Source organism: Dipodomys merriami, unplaced genomic scaffold (assembly GCF_024711535.1).
Source record: "Dipodomys merriami isolate MVZ:Mamm:240054 unplaced genomic scaffold, mDipMer1.0.p SCAF_24, whole genome shotgun sequence".
Taxonomy (NCBI): domain Eukaryota; kingdom Metazoa; phylum Chordata; class Mammalia; order Rodentia; family Heteromyidae; genus Dipodomys; species Dipodomys merriami.
In genome coordinates, this window is record NW_027203826.1 from 20,215,792 (window position 1) to 20,233,578 (window position 17,787).

The 17,787-nt window shown below is 36.7% G+C and overlaps 1 protein-coding gene, 1 long non-coding RNA gene and 1 pseudogene across 7 annotated transcripts in view; 1 reads left to right on the forward strand and 2 right to left on the reverse strand.

Moving 5' to 3' along the window:
- The window catches only part of LOC138835798 (uncharacterized), a 123,290-nt gene that overhangs the window by 103,144 nt on the left and 2,359 nt on the right, over positions 1 to 17,787 (forward strand). The gene's annotated exons all lie outside the window — the stretch shown is intronic.
- Tdrd5 (tudor domain containing 5) overlaps positions 1 to 17,787 on the reverse strand; it is an 82,907-nt gene that overhangs the window by 46,636 nt on the left and 18,484 nt on the right. For all 6 annotated transcript variants that reach the window (XM_070034359.1, XM_070034355.1, XM_070034357.1 and 3 more), the window contains exons 5-8: positions 12,257 to 12,340; positions 10,188 to 10,244; positions 4,514 to 4,667; positions 663 to 871 (exon numbers count right to left, since the gene is read on the reverse strand). In XM_070034359.1, the coding sequence (XP_069890460.1) occupies positions 663 to 871; positions 4,514 to 4,667; positions 10,188 to 10,244; positions 12,257 to 12,340 (504 nt within the window). The remainder of the gene's footprint in view (positions 1 to 662; positions 872 to 4,513; positions 4,668 to 10,187; positions 10,245 to 12,256; positions 12,341 to 17,787) is intronic.
- On the reverse strand, positions 6,705 to 9,267 carry LOC138835475 (trifunctional purine biosynthetic protein adenosine-3 pseudogene; annotated as a pseudogene).

Genomic DNA, 17,787 nt, shown 5'->3' on the forward strand with positions numbered 1-17,787 from the left:
TAAGAGAACATGTTCAATGCAAAATTGACAACACGATACTTCAAATAACCAGGCTGAATAAGGGGGATTGTCATCCTAACCTGCCCTGTCAATAGTCAAATAATTTCCTTTATGCCTTCCTTGTATCCTCCAAAAAATATGTCAGGCTCTCAAATACGTTTTCATTCCATGAAAAAAGCTAACTTCAGTGAAGAACAATGTACAATGAACTCCTTAGCAACAACAAAATAATGAGAAATGAAAACGCTAAAAGGACAGATGGAAAGATGAGGAGAAAAATTTAAAGGACCAAATAACAGGATGGGTATACCAAGGCAATTGCAAATGTTGTGGCATAGAGACAAAACAGAGCTCCTCCACTCTCCCGTCTAAAACTTTCAAACACATGGATACTGAATCAGCGATGTTATCAGGACCTAATTCTCAGATCTCAAAATCATCTGGACACGTCAAAATGAGGTAGGAGGGAAAGCTACTGACATAAAAAAATTGAAAACTAGAAGAAACCTCATGTAAGATGACTTTGAACAAAATGAGACCATTAATTATTAGAAATGATCTACCTAAAAATAATATTTTCCTTAGAGAAATTTTAGTTTAAAATTTAGTTACTTTCTGCAATGATAAATCTCTAGCACATCAAGACTTTAAACTTCACTCACCAGCTGTAAAGGCTTTACCACCAGATTAGGCTTCTTGCAAATCTTCTGTTCTGGGTCTTTACAAGTTTTCAAGAGGCCATCCCATGTAGTCTCCTTTACAGCAGCAGTAGACAGTGAATTTCTAGGGGGACTGGAGACCCAACCTTTGGCTTCTACTTTCTTAGTTGGTTGAACTAGCCATGGGTTTTTAACTGATGAAATAGTGGTATCTGAAATGGCCAACAAAGCAGCCTATGCATATTTATTAGAGTAATGGTAGAACAATTACTAAGCCCTTCTATGTGCCAGGCACTAGAGAGACAACAAGAAATGAGGAATGCTAACCTGTCCTTACAGATCTTTCAATATGGACAGATTTAAGGGATGTTCAATATAAGAATCTTAAAAGTTTTGTACTGAGGCATGGGAGCTTACAATCTGGGAAGACTTCTAAAATTCTTAGTTAAATGCCTTTTTCAACACACAGATTTTGATTAATATTCTGTTCCAGTTAAGAAATGTACAATGTATGTTACTTAATAGTCCATAATGTAATGCCTTATAATTAGAAATCAACCACACACTTTTTTTAAATTTACATATGTGTGATACCTATAGACCCGTGACCACAGTGGGTCCTAAAGAAATTAACTCATAAGAGTTTATTTCCTATAAAGGGTAGGTCCAAAAATATTTATTACAGGGCTATTGCTCAGTGGTAGAGTGCTTGCTCAATCTCTCAGGCCTTGAGTTTGATTTCCAGTACTCCTCCCCAAATAAATACCATTTATAATTATATTTTTGTAATGGTAAAATGGAAACAATCGAAATAGTCAACAGGCTAAGTAGATTATAGTATGGTTACATAAAAGAATTACAAGCCATGTATGCAGGCTCTTGCCTATGATACTATAATACTACTTGGGAGGCAGAGATTGGGAGGATTGTGGTACAAAGCCAGCCTGGGCAAAGTTAACCAAGACCTTATGTCAAAAATAGCTGGTTGTAATGATGCATACTACTGTCATACTATTAACATAGGAGGCTGAGATCAAGATCATGGTTCTAAGGCAGTCTGTACAAAAACAAAACTACAAGACCCCATCTCAACAGAAAAAGATGTGTATGCCTGTTATCCCAGCTACAGTGAGAAGAATAAAAAGAGAAGATCATAGTATAGGTTGGCCTGGGGGGGGGGGGGAGAGAGAGAGAGAGAGAGAGAGAGAGAGAGAGAGAGAGAGAGAGAGAGAGAGGGAAGGGGAGGGGAGGGGAGGGGGGAGGAGGGGAGAGGGGAGTGAAGAGAGGAGAGGTGGAAGAGGAGGGGGAGAGAGAGAGAGAGAGGCTAGAAGTATAGCTCAAGTGACAGAGTGCCTACCAGCAAACCCTGAGTTCAAACTTCCCCCTCTACTCAAAAAAAAAAAGGAAATAGCTAAACAATATTTATATAATATTTCTTTGAGCTGGGTTCTGGTGGCTCACACCTATAATCCTAGCTATTAGGAGGCTGAGATCTAAGGATTATGGTTTTAAGCCAGCCCAGGCAAAAAAACTCTGTGACTCATATCTCTAAAACTACTCAAAAAATCAAGAAGTGGCACTGTGGCTCAAGTGGTAGAATGCTTGCCTTGAGCTAAAAAGCTCAGGGACAGTGTCCAGGCCCAGAGTTTCAGCCCCAGGACCAGCAAAATAAATAAATAAATAGAAAGTATACATGTGGTGGTAATTATACTACATAGAAGAGGTCCACAAATATACATACTAACTATTCACATTATTACTTCTATAGTGTTAGAATGGCTTTGAATAAGCTTTTGTGATTTAGAAAAATTTATGTTTTATACATACATTGAAAAATATATGGAAGCTATCTAAAATTCTAAGCATCATTTCTAGGTCACCTAAAATGGTAAATTTTCATTTTGTACTCTATATTTATTTTTAAATTAACGTGTTTTAAAGATCAGAAAAATCAGTAACAATATTTATACTTTGGAAAAGTAACTGTCCATTATTACCACTTGTATATGACTGTAAAAAGTATCATTTTCTGAGCCGGGTGTTGGTGGCTCACGCCTGTAATCCTAACTACTCAGGAAGCTGAGAGCTGAGGATGGCAGTTCAAAGCCAGCCTGGGCAGGAAAGTCTGTGAGAATCTTATCTCCAATAAGCCACTAGAAAACCAGAAGTGGCATCATGGCTCAAGTAGTAGAGCATCATTGATGCACTCACATCATTTTCTATGCTTTGCAAAGTGTCGCATTTAGCAGAGTTAAAAGTGCATGGGAGAATGGTTTCCCTTATTTGTAATATCTAGTATATGTATGAGTCAAGCGGAAAAGGTCAGATAATGTGATGTCAGGAAAATGAACCCTTAGATATGTATTTTAATGTTTTCTTTCATGCATGTGTTTCTAATGCATTTATAAGATTATCTCTTTGTTGCTTTGTATGTCCCTCCCCCACAGTACAACCCCTGCTTTCACTATATTTGATGTCAGTATAACTTGTGGAGGAGATGGGGAAAAACCAGTTGTTTAAGGATACAGGTGGACCTGTTGCAACAATGAGAAGTACAAGTTGTCATGTCCAAAACGAGCTTTACAACGTCGGTGCGGGGGGGGGGGGGTGAAGGGGGGAAGGAGAAGGATTGGGATTGGGGGGGAGGGGGGAGGCTGGGAAGGGATGTGTAAACAAAGGAGGAGGCTGCAATGCTTGGTAAGAAATGTACGCATTATCCTGCCCATGTAATTGTAACTCCTCTGTACAGTATGTTCACAAATAAAATAAAATAAAATTTTTTAAAAAGTGCATGGGAGAAATCTGTATTATTTCTCATAACTGCATAAAATAATTTATCTTGATAAAAATTATTAAAACCAAACCAAAAATCAAACAAAAAACAGGAAATCAATATGGTATCTTGAGTATATATAAAACCAGAAAAAAAATTAATGGAAAAATTGGTTAACATAAAAATAAAGTTTGAAGTTTGCCAAATATATCCTGGGAATGTACTAGTAGTAGGGAAACTGAAAAAAGCTATGTGGAACTGTGTACTATTTTTGCCAATTTTCCATAAACATTTATTAAAAATATAAGTATGGAGTCCTAATACTTACCTACTATGTATTCTGATTCTCCATGTATCTGTAAAAAAAACTTTTGATATATAATTAAGAGCTACTGAACTACCTTTGTACTATTGATGTATGCTAACTAAAAAAATAAATGAATAAAAATGACCTATGGAACATTTTTTTCTATCACACTAACCAATTCAGAAAAATTTCTCCAGAATTACCAAAAAATTTTAATTTCAAAGCCAGGAACCAGTGGCTCACACCTGTAATCCTGTCTACTCAGGGAGGCTGAGATCTGAGGCTTGTGGTTCAAAGCCAGCCCTGGCCAGAGAAGTCCCTGAGACTCTTAACTCCAATTTATCACAGAAACAGCCAGAAGTGGTGCTGTAGTTCAAATGGTAGAGCGCTAGCCTTGAGCAAAAGGAGCTTAGGGACAGTGCCCACGTCCAGAGTTCAAGGCCTGGGACTGGGGAAAAAATTAATTTCAAATTGATTTACAAAAAATATGGGCTAACCTTGCAACAAATATTTCCAAAAAAAGGTTATTATTTTCAAAACATGCCATGCTAATATGTGAAGTATTTGAGTTGATGTACTATGATGACTCTTCCTTCACTAATGATTTCTCTTTCTGTGTTTAGAAGGACAATTAAGAGTGAGGGAAGGGGTGACACTGTCCAAAAAGAAATGTATAATTATGTAACTGTAACCCCTCTGTACATCACCTTTATAATAATAAAAATTTTAAAGGACAATTACGCATGGGGTTTGCATTAATGTGGTTCAACTCACCAGGCTGTACCGGCCTCATCTCAGCATCAAACACCAGCAAGTCTTGTTCTCCTTCCCTAAACTCAACGCGAAGAATGTCACTAAGAGCTCCAACAAGTTCTGTTATGTTTAAGAAACCCAATTTCTTTGGTGAAAGCTGTTCCTTAAAAACTATCTGTCGCAAAAAAATTAAATGAAAATATGTAACAGAAATAAATAACATATGCAGATGCCTTTGTACAATGCTTAAATTTGGATTTTGTCAAGCTAAAAGTCAATGGGTCAGTAAACAGAAAGTAAAGCTTTGTTTCAATATAAGGTTCTTATAAACTAAGAGACTAACACTTTTTCATCATGTAACTTCTAGGTGAAGTCCCATTTTTCCACATTTTTATTCATATGAGTTTTAAAAGGAGTTTCGTTATTATAATGTACCTTTGGACAGACATCTCTCCCAATCTCAATAAGCTTCACTATCCCATTTTCACACACGTACATAAAGTATTTTGACCATCACACTCCTTCACCCTGTTTGTCCTCCTCACTTTTACTAGTATCTGCACCCCCGACTGGACATGTTTTACATCCCTGTTACTTTTTAAAATGTATCTTAATTGTTCAAAGAGGTCTTACCCTACTAGTTCACACAAGCCTTATGCTATAATCAGATTAACTCTTATCTTACTCTCACTTTCCCCATATCTACTACCCCATAACAAATTTCAGTATTTTATTTATTCCTCATTCACAAATGCAGTGTATTTTAGTACTATTTACCCTCTAATCCCCTAAGTCTCACAACTACAAATGTTCAATGTATGTAATATGTATATATTCACTCCTGTATGTATTTACATGTATCTCTCAGGTTTAGCGTCTACATTTGAGAGAACATGCTACCTTTGTCATCCTAAGCCTAGCTACTTTACTTAATACAGTCGTTTTCAGATCTATCCACTTCCCTGCAAGTATTTATTATGGCTGAATATCCAATTGTGTATTTACACACTTTCTTGATCCATTCATCAGTTAGTTGTAGGGCATATAGGCTGTTTCTACAGTTTGACTATTGTGAATAGTGCTGCACGTACCAGTATTATATCCTGACTCTGGTTCCTTTGGATATATGCCTTACATCATATGGTATCCCTGCATCATAATGTAGATCTATTTTAGGTTTTTGAGGAGCTTTATTACTGCTAATTACACTAATTTACATTCCCAACAACAACGTATAAGGATTTTTTTCTTCCATACCTTATCAGCATTTACATTCTTGATTGCCATGCTGACTGGAATAAGATGAAATTTGTGTGTTTTTTTTTGTTTTTTTCTTTTTCTTTTTTCTTTTTTACAATTACATGGGCAAGATAATGAGTACATTTCTTATCAAGCATTGTAGCCTCCTCCTTTGTTTTGATTTGTATTTCCTTTACGGCCAGGATACTGAACATTTCGAGTGTTTCTTAGACTTCTATACTTCAAGAACTGATTGTTCTGTTCATCTGCACATTTATTAGTTGAGTTATTGAGTCTTTGGGAATGGGGTTTTTGAGCTCCTTGTTTATTATGGTTATAAATCTCTGGTCAGATGTATAGCTGGTAAACACGTTCTCACATTCTATAAGCTATCCCTTCAGTCTAGTGACTATCCCCTTTTTTTCTAATTGTATCCAAAAGTTTATTGATTTTACTAGTACATAGCAAATAAATGAATCATCAAGGATCAAAATTATACTTTAGAAACAAATACTGCCCAGATTTACAGAGAAATTAGATTAAGATTAGAAAGAGTAACATCCTCATATTGAGTTTCTTGATAAAACCAGCTATGATTTTAACATAACAAACATTTAAGTGATTATTCAAGGATTAAAAATCTTTGATCATTTGATCCTGTAAATAGTTTAAAAGCAGCACTGGAAAGTTTCTTCCACTTAATTTGAATATTTCTATTAACAGTTGAGAGATTGGCTTGATCTGGTTTAATAAACAGAACACGGACCAAGATTAGCTCATCTCCAGTGAGAAAAGAATACAGAATGACTTAGTATACAAAGGACTAATATACAGAGGAAAAATAATACAGAATGATTTAGTATAGAAAAGTCTATATAGGGTTGGAGGAACGGTACAGTTGGTAGAGAAGACTTTAACACTCCCCTTATAGCTATTTAAGTCTGTAACTGCCCATAACCACCTCAGAAATGTTTTACCTGGGCTGTTGGAGGAAAGCTATGGCTCAAAAGCCAATGTCCCTTCTATAAACTACTCCCTCAAACTTTTATCACAGTGAGTCCCTTCTTGGCTTCTTCCAGGGCCAGTAGATTCTCCCAGATGGCCGTCACTGGAAGGACTATGCCCCCACTGGTCACCACTTTGCCATCCTTAAGAGCAGTGCCAGCATGGAACACCTTTAGTCCTAAGGCTTGAGCTTCAGAAAACCCTGTTATCTTTTCACCCTTGGTATAGGCTCCAGAATGACCTTTACTTGCCATGACAACTGTTATGGCAGTGTGGCTTTCTAGCCAAATGGGTAGAGATGCACTCAGTTGGCCATCTAGGAAGGACTGAACCACTTCATAAAGATCACTCTTAAGAAGTGGACTACTTGGCAATCTGGATCACCAAAACGGCAATTAAATTCCAGAACTTTTGGGCCATCCTTGGTCAGCATTATGCCAGCATAGAGAATTCCTCTTTATGGTGTACCCTCTTGCTGCATGCCTTCTACTACCCTCTGAAGAACAGTGTTCTTAACTTCCAGTAACAATCCTTAAGACAGATACTTCTCCTTCAAGAAGTTCTTCAATGACAATTGTACTCCTGCAGAGGTCAGGTCTCCAACAATTCCAGCAGCCAGAGGTGCCTCTGGTCCAACAACTACAAATTCAATGTTCTTGTCTTTGCAGAATTGAGCAAGGGTAGTGTAATCACTGATGGGGAGAGCAGTATTTGAATTCTTTTCAGAGCAGGCAGTGCCTGCATTTCCTGGGGCAACCAACACTTGTTTGACATGATCAGACTGTGCAGGTTTCCAGGCCAATGTATGCTCCCTTCTGCCACTGCCAATTACAAGTACTTGGGCTGTCATTGCTTCCTGCAAAGTTGGAATTTAAAAGGAAAACAAATCGTGTCCCGCAGACATGCTGGTTGTATTCGCTGGCCGGAAGTCAGACTATCCCTTTACTGTAAAGATTTTTAGCTTGATGTAATCCAACTTATCAATCTTTGCTTTTATTTGCAAACCTACTGGAGTTCTAGTCAGGAAGTTTATGCCTTATGTCAATATGTTCCAGTGTTTTCTCTATTCTTTCCTGTAGCACCTTCAAAAGTTTCAGGTCTTATATTAATATGGATCTACTTTGAATTGATATTAATATAGGGCAGCAGATAGGGATCGGCCTCCTACAGGTAGATATCATTTTTCCAGCACAGTTTGTTGAGAAGACTGTTTTCTACAACTTACATTTTGGGGCCCTTGGTCAAAACTCAAATGGCTATGGCTGTGTATGTTTCTGATTTTTCTGTTTCATCTGCCCTTATGTCTGTTAGTACAAGCATTGTTATTTTTTTTTACTATGGTTCTGCAGTATTATTTCAAGTCTGGTATTGTGATACTTTCAACATGGCTTTTTTTATGCTCAAGATTGCTTTGGTTATTTGAGATCTTTTAGGATTGCTTTTGCTATTTCTGTAAAGAAATATGAGGATTTGTATGAGGATTGTGCTAAATCTTCACATTGATCAATAGTACAGCATTTTCATATTAAGTCTGCCAACTCATGAGCATGGGAGGTATTTCCATCTTGTTTCTTCACTTTCTTCAAGGTTTTATATTTTTATTGTAGAGGTCTTTCACCTCTTTGAATTTATCCTTATTGTTTTGAGGCCACTGTAAGTGGAAATGTTCTCATTTCTTTCTCAGTATATTCACTGCTGGTATTCAGAAAAACTGATTTTTGTACCTTGGTTTTGTATCCTGCTATGTTGCCTAAAGTGTTTATCAGATCTAAGAGTTTGGGAGTGGGATCTTTAGGATTTTTAAAGTACAGAATATCATCTGACCTCTTCCTTTCCTATTTGGATCCTTTGTATTTCTTTCTCTGACTCATAATTCCAGGACTAGATTGAATAGTTTAGTATGTAGAAACCTGTCTCATTCTCATTCCTGATTTCAGAGGAAATGATTTTGGTTTTTCCACATTTAAAGTGATATTGGCTACCATTCTGTCATGTATACCCTTAATTATGTAGAGGTACATTCCTTCTATTGCTAGCTCTAAAGCTCTTAGCATTAAAGGATGTTCAACTTTGTCAAAGTTTTTTTTTCCTGCATCTGAGATGATTCTTGTCTTCAATTATGTTTATATACATATTATATTTATTGATTTAGGTATATTGAATTAACCTATTATACCTGGAATGAATCCAACTTGATGATGGATATTGCCTTTTTTCATGTGGTATTGAATTCAGTTTGCAAGTATGTTATTGAGAATCTTTGAGTCTGTGGTTCATCAGAGATTGGTCTTTTTGCTGTGTCCTTATCTGGTGTTGGAATAAGTGTAATGCTGGATCTATAAAAATGGCTTTGATAGTATTCCTTCCCTATTTGTATCATTATTTCTTTCTCTTGCTTTATTGCTCTGATGAGGAATTCCAGCACTGGATTGTTTTCTTGATGATTTACCATTCTGACTGTTTATAGTTTTGATTTCTAGTTCCTTTATGGCTAAAGATGTTGAAGCTTTCTTCATGTGTTGATTGGCCATTTGTGTTGCTTCATTTAGGTGATACTACGGTTTGAACTCACAGCACTGTGCTTGCTAGGCAAGTACTCTACCACTTGAGCTATGCCCTCAAGACCTTTTTGCTTGATTTTTCCAAGAGTCTCACTTTTTGCACTGGCTAATCTCAAACCAAGATCCTCCTATATCTATGGTCTCCATGTACTTGAGATCACAGGCATATCACAGGCTAGGTATGGTGGCATGTGCCTGTAATCTTAGCTGTGCAGGTGTCGTAGAAGTGTAGGTAAGCCCAGGCCAAAAAAAACTGAGGCCCTATTTGGAAAATAACCTAAAGCAAAAAGGTTGGAGGGTATGGTTCAAATGGTAAAGTACCACCCTACCAAGTACAAGACAAAGTTCAAACCTCAGTACTAAAAAATAAAATATTTTATGACAATGATGTTAGAACAGGAAGTGGCAAGAATATCCTTTCCATGTTCAATCAAGTATCAGTATGGATATTCTCAATTTTTACAATAACAAAAACAAACATTAAAATGCAAAACAAGATGTTTAAGTGTTGAGAAAGACTCACAGAGGAGAGGGAAGGAGGAGGGAAGAGAAAGGAAGAAGGAAGGGGGAGAAGGAAGGGGAAGGAGTTGGAAAGGGGGAGAAGGGAGAGGTGGGGGAGGAGGGGGAAAAGCAGGGGGAGGGGAAGAGGAGGAGGGCACCATAAAAAAATTCAAAGTTGGAAGAGAAGAAAGGTGTGACAGGGTCCAAGAGGAGGAGGAGGAGGAGAGCGCCATAAAAAGATTCATAGTTGAAAGAGAAGGAAGAGGTGACAGGGTCCAAAAGAGAAATGCAGGCATTACCTGAATTGTGAAATGGTAACCTCTCTGTACACCTTAATAATAACAAAGAAAATTATAGTTGAAAAATCCAGGGTTGTTAAAAACATTTACCTCAAACTCTCCAAGCAGTTTAGAAATAAACAAACCCTCTGGAAATTTAGCCACAACCTAATAAATACAAAACAAAAATAATTACATATAATAGGAATGCTAGGAGACAAAATGTTTCTTAAAAAGCATAAATTTAAATAATAATAGCAAAAATTCATTTATCCACATTAGTGAATAGTAAAAAATATATGTTAACAGTCACATTCAATCAGTTTTATAAAACTTTATAATACCAGGGCTGGCAAGCACTGAAGCCCTAGGTTCGATTCCTCAGCACCACATAAGCAGAAAAAGCTGCAAGTGGCACTGTTGCTCAAGTGGTAGAGTGCTAACCTTGAGCTGAAGAGCTGAGGGACAGTGCTCAGGCCCAAAGTTCAGGCCCCATAACCAACAACAACAAAAAAGACTTTATAATACCAATAGTGATTTCCACCATTCCCAGAGCCAAGAATTTTACAATATTGTAATGCTACAGTTCCCAGAAAGCGCTACAGATTTAGCTTCAACTCATATAATAGTTAATATTTTACTGTGCAATTTTAAGCATTTTAATTATCAGAAAAGAAATGCAATTGACACCATGTACAATTTCATATCATTAAGCAAAAATATTTATAGCCATTATCATCTATATGTAGATATAAATGTAGATATGTATATATAAGAATATATACATTTAATATGGAGATAAGGTCAGTACATATCCATAAATACAGATAAACATTTTAAGGGCTACAAACTCTTCAAAACAACCATTTAAATTTATTTCTTTGATCCTCTATGGCTGTTATTTTTCAGCCTAAGTATTGCAATGAATGTCTTCATATTGGCATTTGTACTAATGATTTTTTTTTAGGACAGGTCCCTAAAATTGCTCTATCCTAGTAAAGTATGGAAAGCTTTGTGTTTTTTCCAGCTTTTTCTAGGTATTGTTTATACAACATTCTAATTCAACCGTTAGAGAAGAGATATAAAGTAAAAATTTCAAAACCCTGCGACTTAGAGACAGCTAGTGCTGTACTTCAGAAAGCATCCTTGCAGAATGCACACACATGGCTCACCTTCCCCCTGACTTTGATGAAAAGACAACACTAAACAAGGTATTCTATGAAACCCAGGTTTTAGGAGTTCAACAATCTGTAAAAGAGATACTCCTATGTAATCTAATAGAGACATATATAAACTTTCTTACAAGCCACAGCAATTCTTTACCCATCAATACTTAATTTTCATGTTTTTATATCGTAAAAAATCATAGTAATTATAAAAACAAAAAGGAGAGCCTGTATGCACCCCAGCTTTGTTTCTCACAGCATGTCCTGCAGAGGAAATGGGATGATATAAGGCTGTAACGACATCTAGATTACTCAAATCAGAACAGTCCTACCAAAACCATAAATGTACATATCCTTTAGCCCAACACCTAACAGCCAAAGAGCATTACACAGCAAGACAACAAACAAGGCAAAACACATAAATAGGGAAATCACACTGAAAAATGTAAGTGACTATTAAGCATATATCAAAATACTTAATGTAAAAAAAAAATCAACACTGGATAGTGAGACACTGCACTGCCAGTGGAACTGTAAATTTGCTCAAATCTTTTGGATGGCAATACAGCAGTATTTATCATCAAAACATCCAAAGCCTCTGATTGGAAATCCATACTACAAAAAGGTTCAAGGACATTAACTGCAGCACTTTTTACATAGCTAAGCACAAAAATCAAAACTCAATCATACATGAAACATGACATAAATGTAAAGAAATACTACACACCATTGAAATGAGATTTGATGTACAGGGATATAAAATTAGAATTGAAAGGATCCTGGATTGTTTGCCAATTATTTAAAGGGGGTAAGGGTAGGAAGAGAGGAAGTAAGAGCATTTACAGAAGAATTTATATTTTCAATTTTACATTTCAAAATGTTACGAGTATTTCATGTATTAAGTTTTCTAATTTTAAAAGCTACTCCATTTGCAATATATTATGAAGGTCAAGTATAAACAAAAAATGAAAGTACTCTAAGGCAAATTAAAACTCAGGCATTGAAAAAACTTACAAATTTTATCTTATGTTTTAGTTCTGGATTGATAGTCCCTCCAGGTCCAATTTGTGCAATAACTGATTTGAATGTATTCTCCAACTGTGAACAAAAGAAGAAAATGCCAAATCATATCTTTCCTCATCCAAAAGTTAAAGATAAAGCTAAACAGTCCAAAAAGATATCTAAAAGGAAATGTATTTTAGTTAAATACATTTTAAGAAATGACAATGTAATATTTCATACCATATAAAATAGGTATATGGAATTTTCTAGGATAACATTCTTTATAAAACATTCTAGAATCCTTCAGTTAATCAATCCCATACTTACCTAGAAGAAAGTTTTTAAAACTAAGTTTTTACTTAAAACTGTATTCAGATGTATGTACACCTGAGTCTTGAATTCAGGGCCTAGGCTCTGTCCCTGAGTTGCTTTTACTCAAGGCTAACACTACCACTTGAGCCAGAGAGCTCCACTTCTTGCTTTTAAATTTTTTTTTTTCAAGCAGGTAGAAAACTCATTTATTAACAGAGAGCAGCCCTTTTTAAAGCGGGGGGGGGGGGGGGGGGGGGAGGGGAGGGCGGGTGGCATGGCAGGGGAGGAAGAGGAACCAATCACTGTCAAGGTCATCACACCCTATCATGCACCTAAGCTTTCACGGGCTGGTTACGCACTGATCATAAGGCAAATGTTTTTAAGATTTTTTGTTTATTGAAGATATGGAGTCTAGGGACGTTCCTGCCTGTGCTGGCTTTGAACCTTGATCTTCAGATCTCAGCCTCCTGAGTAGCTAGGATTGCAGGTATGAGCCACTGGCACTCAGCAATATTCAGATATTTAATTGAACTCCCTAATGCTGGGCAGTTATATACAGAAAAGTCCTAACCAAGATCTTGGGCAACTATTAGTTTGTAAGAAATCACTTTATTAGGTATAATTGACATAGAAGGACTATTGGAGCATTGCTCAAGTACACAGCATTTACCTAACACAAGGCCCTGAGTTCATGGAGATTGGTAATGCACTCATTTACCATAAACAAATCAACAGGTTTTCCTAAGTATATGGCTCTGTAATTAAGCATCAATACAGTTGTGATGTAGAGGATGTCCATCGTTCCAATAAGGTTTTTCAGTGTTTTGCTTTTTTTGCAGCAGCAGCTAACTAGTCTATGCCCTGGGAAGACAGTGACTTATTTATAAGAGTTTTTTTTTCTTTTTTACCATTCCATGTAAATGGAATTAACAGTTAACATACAATAGGAAAAAAAATCCAGCAGGAAGCACAGGTGATTGTGATGAGAAACCTAGCATGGGGCATATCCATGCTACAGGCCAAAGGAAGAGCTACAGCAGTGGCACACTGCTGTAGAGAGCACAGAACCATGTTCACTCAAGTCATTAAAGTTAGAACTTTAAATTGAGCTCTTTAAAGATAAAAACTTTAAAAAGTCACAAAGCCATAAAGGAAAATACAAGCTATTTGAAATCCTATCACCTAGATACAATCACTATGAATATTTTTTTTTCCTGCTGAATTTTTTTTTGTCTGTAATGGGGCTTGAACTTAGGGCCTACATATTGTCTCTGATTTTTTTTTTTTTTTTTTTTTTGCTTAAGGCTAGAGCTCTACCACTTTGAGCCACAGCATCATTGCTGGTTTTCTGATGGTTAATTGGAGAGAAGAGTCTCATGGACTTTCCTGGTCAGCCAGGCATTGAACCATGATCCTTAGATCTCAGCCTCCTGAGTAGCTAGGATTACAGGTGTGAGCCACCAGCACTCAGCTCTGAACTTTTTTTAAATAGTCTTTTCACTTGACCTGTCAAAATTATAATCTTTTGGTCTATGCTTCCCAGTCTCTCACAGGGTGGTGTGAAAACTAAATAAGGTAAGCAACCAGTATAGGGTGTGCATTCAGTATGACCCTGTCCTGCTTCTTCCAGCATGGCAGTGTTTACCCTAACAGCATTTGCTAAAAGACTGTGGGTGGGAAGACAACCGTAATTATAGAGGGAAGAGCTATAACTATGGAACAAAAATCAGGAGGTCATCAATGACTGATATGGCCAAGTGATCAAAAGGCAACCCTGATTTCAACAATGCTTTCATATTTATAGATGCCTACAGATTAAACACAAAGGATGGTCAATCAAGTCAATGAGACAGAATAAAATGGAAAATGAAAATATAAAGTAGCTAAGAAAATGATATATTCAGAATAGGAGCCTTATAGAACCAAAGAAGAAATGTGAATACATCAGAGCTGGAGGTATAGCTCCACAGTATGGACAGGCAATTTAGTAGGCATGAAACCTGACTTTAAAGCCATAGTCTCACACACACACACACACACACACACACACACACACACACACACACACACACACACACACACACACACACACACACACACACACACACACACACACACACACACACACACACACACACACACACACACACACACACACGCAATTTAGTAGGCATGAAACCTGACTTTAAAGCCACAGTCACACACACACACACACAAACACACACCTATATTCTATGACTATCCAAGAATAGCAATTTTTTAAAAATCACATAATAAAAGTCTGCAATTCAACCTCCAATAAATACGTATTAGTAAGATACTTATACTTGTTTACTAAATAATAATCAATGATATGTACAGAGCATACTCTATGTGATTCTCACTGCAATGAATGCTAGCTATACAGGGGTAAATAAACTTTCAAAGCAATTCAGTATTTTCTAGAAATATGCCAGATACCTGCTGTGGTCCTAATGTTTATGACCCTCTCTTAAATCCTTATAATAGAAGTCCTGTCACTTTTTGGGAGGTGATTAGGTCTTAAAGGCCCTTATGAAAGAAACCCTAGAGTCAATTACACATATTACATGACCAAGATGATTAATGTAAATACAAGAGTGAAACACCTGTGCTGGGAATGTGGCTTAGTGGTAGAGTTCCTGCCTACCATGCATGAAGCCCTGGATTCTATTTCTCAGTACCACATAAACAGAAAAAGACAAAGTGGTGCTGTGGATCAAGTTGTAGAGTGCCAGCCTCAGGCAAACAGAAGCTCAGCAACAGTACCCAGGCCCTGAGTTCAAGACCCAGGCCTGGCAAAATAAAGAGTAAAATACCATAGTTAGATCCGGTGAACAATTATCAGACAGCTAACAGAATGGAGGGAAATCAAGAAGCTAAACCATGTTTTAAAGGAGGAAGGCTAGTGGGAGAATGGAAAAAGGAATATTGACAAGTACAGATATAATACATATACATTTATGAACAAGGAAGTGTGAAGCTGGATGTGACTGAAGGGGTAGTGGCAGAGGGAGAGAGCAGGAGGATGATGGAACCGGTGATTCTGATCAAGATGCACAATGCACTAAGTGGACATGTTAAATTGTATCCCCCTGTATAGCCATTTGAAGATAAAAAATGAAACTGTTAAAAATGCATTAAATTTTTTTAAAGAAACACATAGAAACTTTTACATGTTCACTGTATGAAGATATAATGAAAAGACTTCCACTCGAGAAGGAAGCAGTCCCTCACTGGAAATATCTGCCAGTACCTTAAATGTGGATGTCCCAGACTTCAAAAGCTCAGATCTGATGTTCACGGTGCAAAGCCCACCCAAGCTGGCTATCCTAGAGTGAAAGCTAAAATACAGCACCTAGAGCCCGAGTTGTTCATGCCTCAGGACACACACACACACAGAGTTCAGTGCAAACTAAGATCAGCCCTTATATTCATTTAAGATCTAGCCTTGCAAGAGGCATTCTTTTCTAAAGCTGAATTTGCTACTTTAAATCTCATGACAAATGTTAAACCCAGGATCCACACATGTCAAGCAAACATTTTTACCATTGAAATTAACCCCAACCCCCAACCCACTTAATCAGAGAAAATGTTTCCACAAAGAAAACTCTGGGTCACGTTTGCTTCACTGATGAAATCTGTGAAATATTTAAGAGGAACTAATGTCATATGAACTTACAGAGTAAATAACTAAAAAGAACTTCCCTCTCATGAAGTCTGTATTATCATTCCAAAACCAATAAAGATACCATAAGAAAACTACAGAATGATATACTCTATGAATACAAACACAAAGATACTTAAAAGTTAGTCAATTGAATACAATATATAAAAAAGGCTAAAACATGACCAAGTACAATTCATCCAGCAAAGAAGAAAGACAGAAGTTTAATAACATATATTCAAATCTTTGCTCCGCAAACCATGAAACACTGCTAATATAAAGACGTAATAAATGTACCATGCTCTTTAGTCAGTTGACACTATCATCGTGGTATCACTTTCCCCAGAACTTGTCAATACATCCAGTGAATTTTTTGTTACGGCATTACCTCATTACATAGTCCACACTGTCCTCTTCACACTTGCCTTGTAGCTGAGGCTGGCACCAAATCTATGATCCTATCTCTACCCTCCCTAGTGTGCTACCACATCCAGCTTATCTTCATTCTAGTCTAATAAAATGACAACCTAGTTTTCTACATGAACAAACAGATTTAAACAGTTATTTCAAAGATCACATAAAATAGCAAATATACATATGAAAAGATATCCACCACCTATTAAATTATCTAACTAAAAAATGAAATTGTATAGAACTACATACCCAAATAGCTAATATTTTGAAAACTGAAAAAAAAACTTAAGATGAGCAACTAAAATGTAAATGTTTGGAATATAGCTATTTCTTATAAACAAGTACATACTATATGAGCCAGTAACCCAACTCCAAAGGATTTATCCAAGGGCAGTTTATGTTCATACAGGTGGTATGCGAATATTCATAAAGCTTATTTATAATAACCCCAAACAGGAAACAAATATAATGAGGAATAAATAACAAACAGGAATATCAGTATAATGGAATAAAACTTGAAGTGAAAAAGGAACAATTTACTGATACATGAAACTTTGATAAGTTTCGAAAACATCCTGCTAGGTTAAAGAAGCCAGGCATAAAACACTATTGCTTGATTATATATGTGTGTTGTGTGTCATTTTGTCAAAACTCAAATTGTACATTTAAAAGTTGTAATTTTTACTATGTCCAAGTTGTGTTACTATAGTTAATTTTCTTTTTATGTGCCAATCCTGGGGCTTGAACTCAGGGCCTGGGTGCTATCTTTGATCTTTTGCACTAAAGGCTAGTGCTCTACAACCATGAGCCAAAACTCCACTTGTGGCTTTTGTGGTCTAACTGGAGGTAAGAGCCTCGTATACTTTCCTTCCTGGGCTGGCTTTGTACTTCAACCCTCCAATCTCAGCCTTTTCAGTAGCTAGCATTACAGGAGTGAGCCACTGGTGCTGACCTATGGTTAGCTTTTTAAGTTACAGAAATAAGACACTTGAACAGTCTTGAATTTGATTGCTATGGCTTATTCTGAGTTTTGCACAAGTTGTCATGCTAATTTGGGGCCTTGTACTTGAAAACTGATATTACGGTGAGCTACACCTAAAATAGGCAAGTGCTCTGCTACTTGAGCCACGCA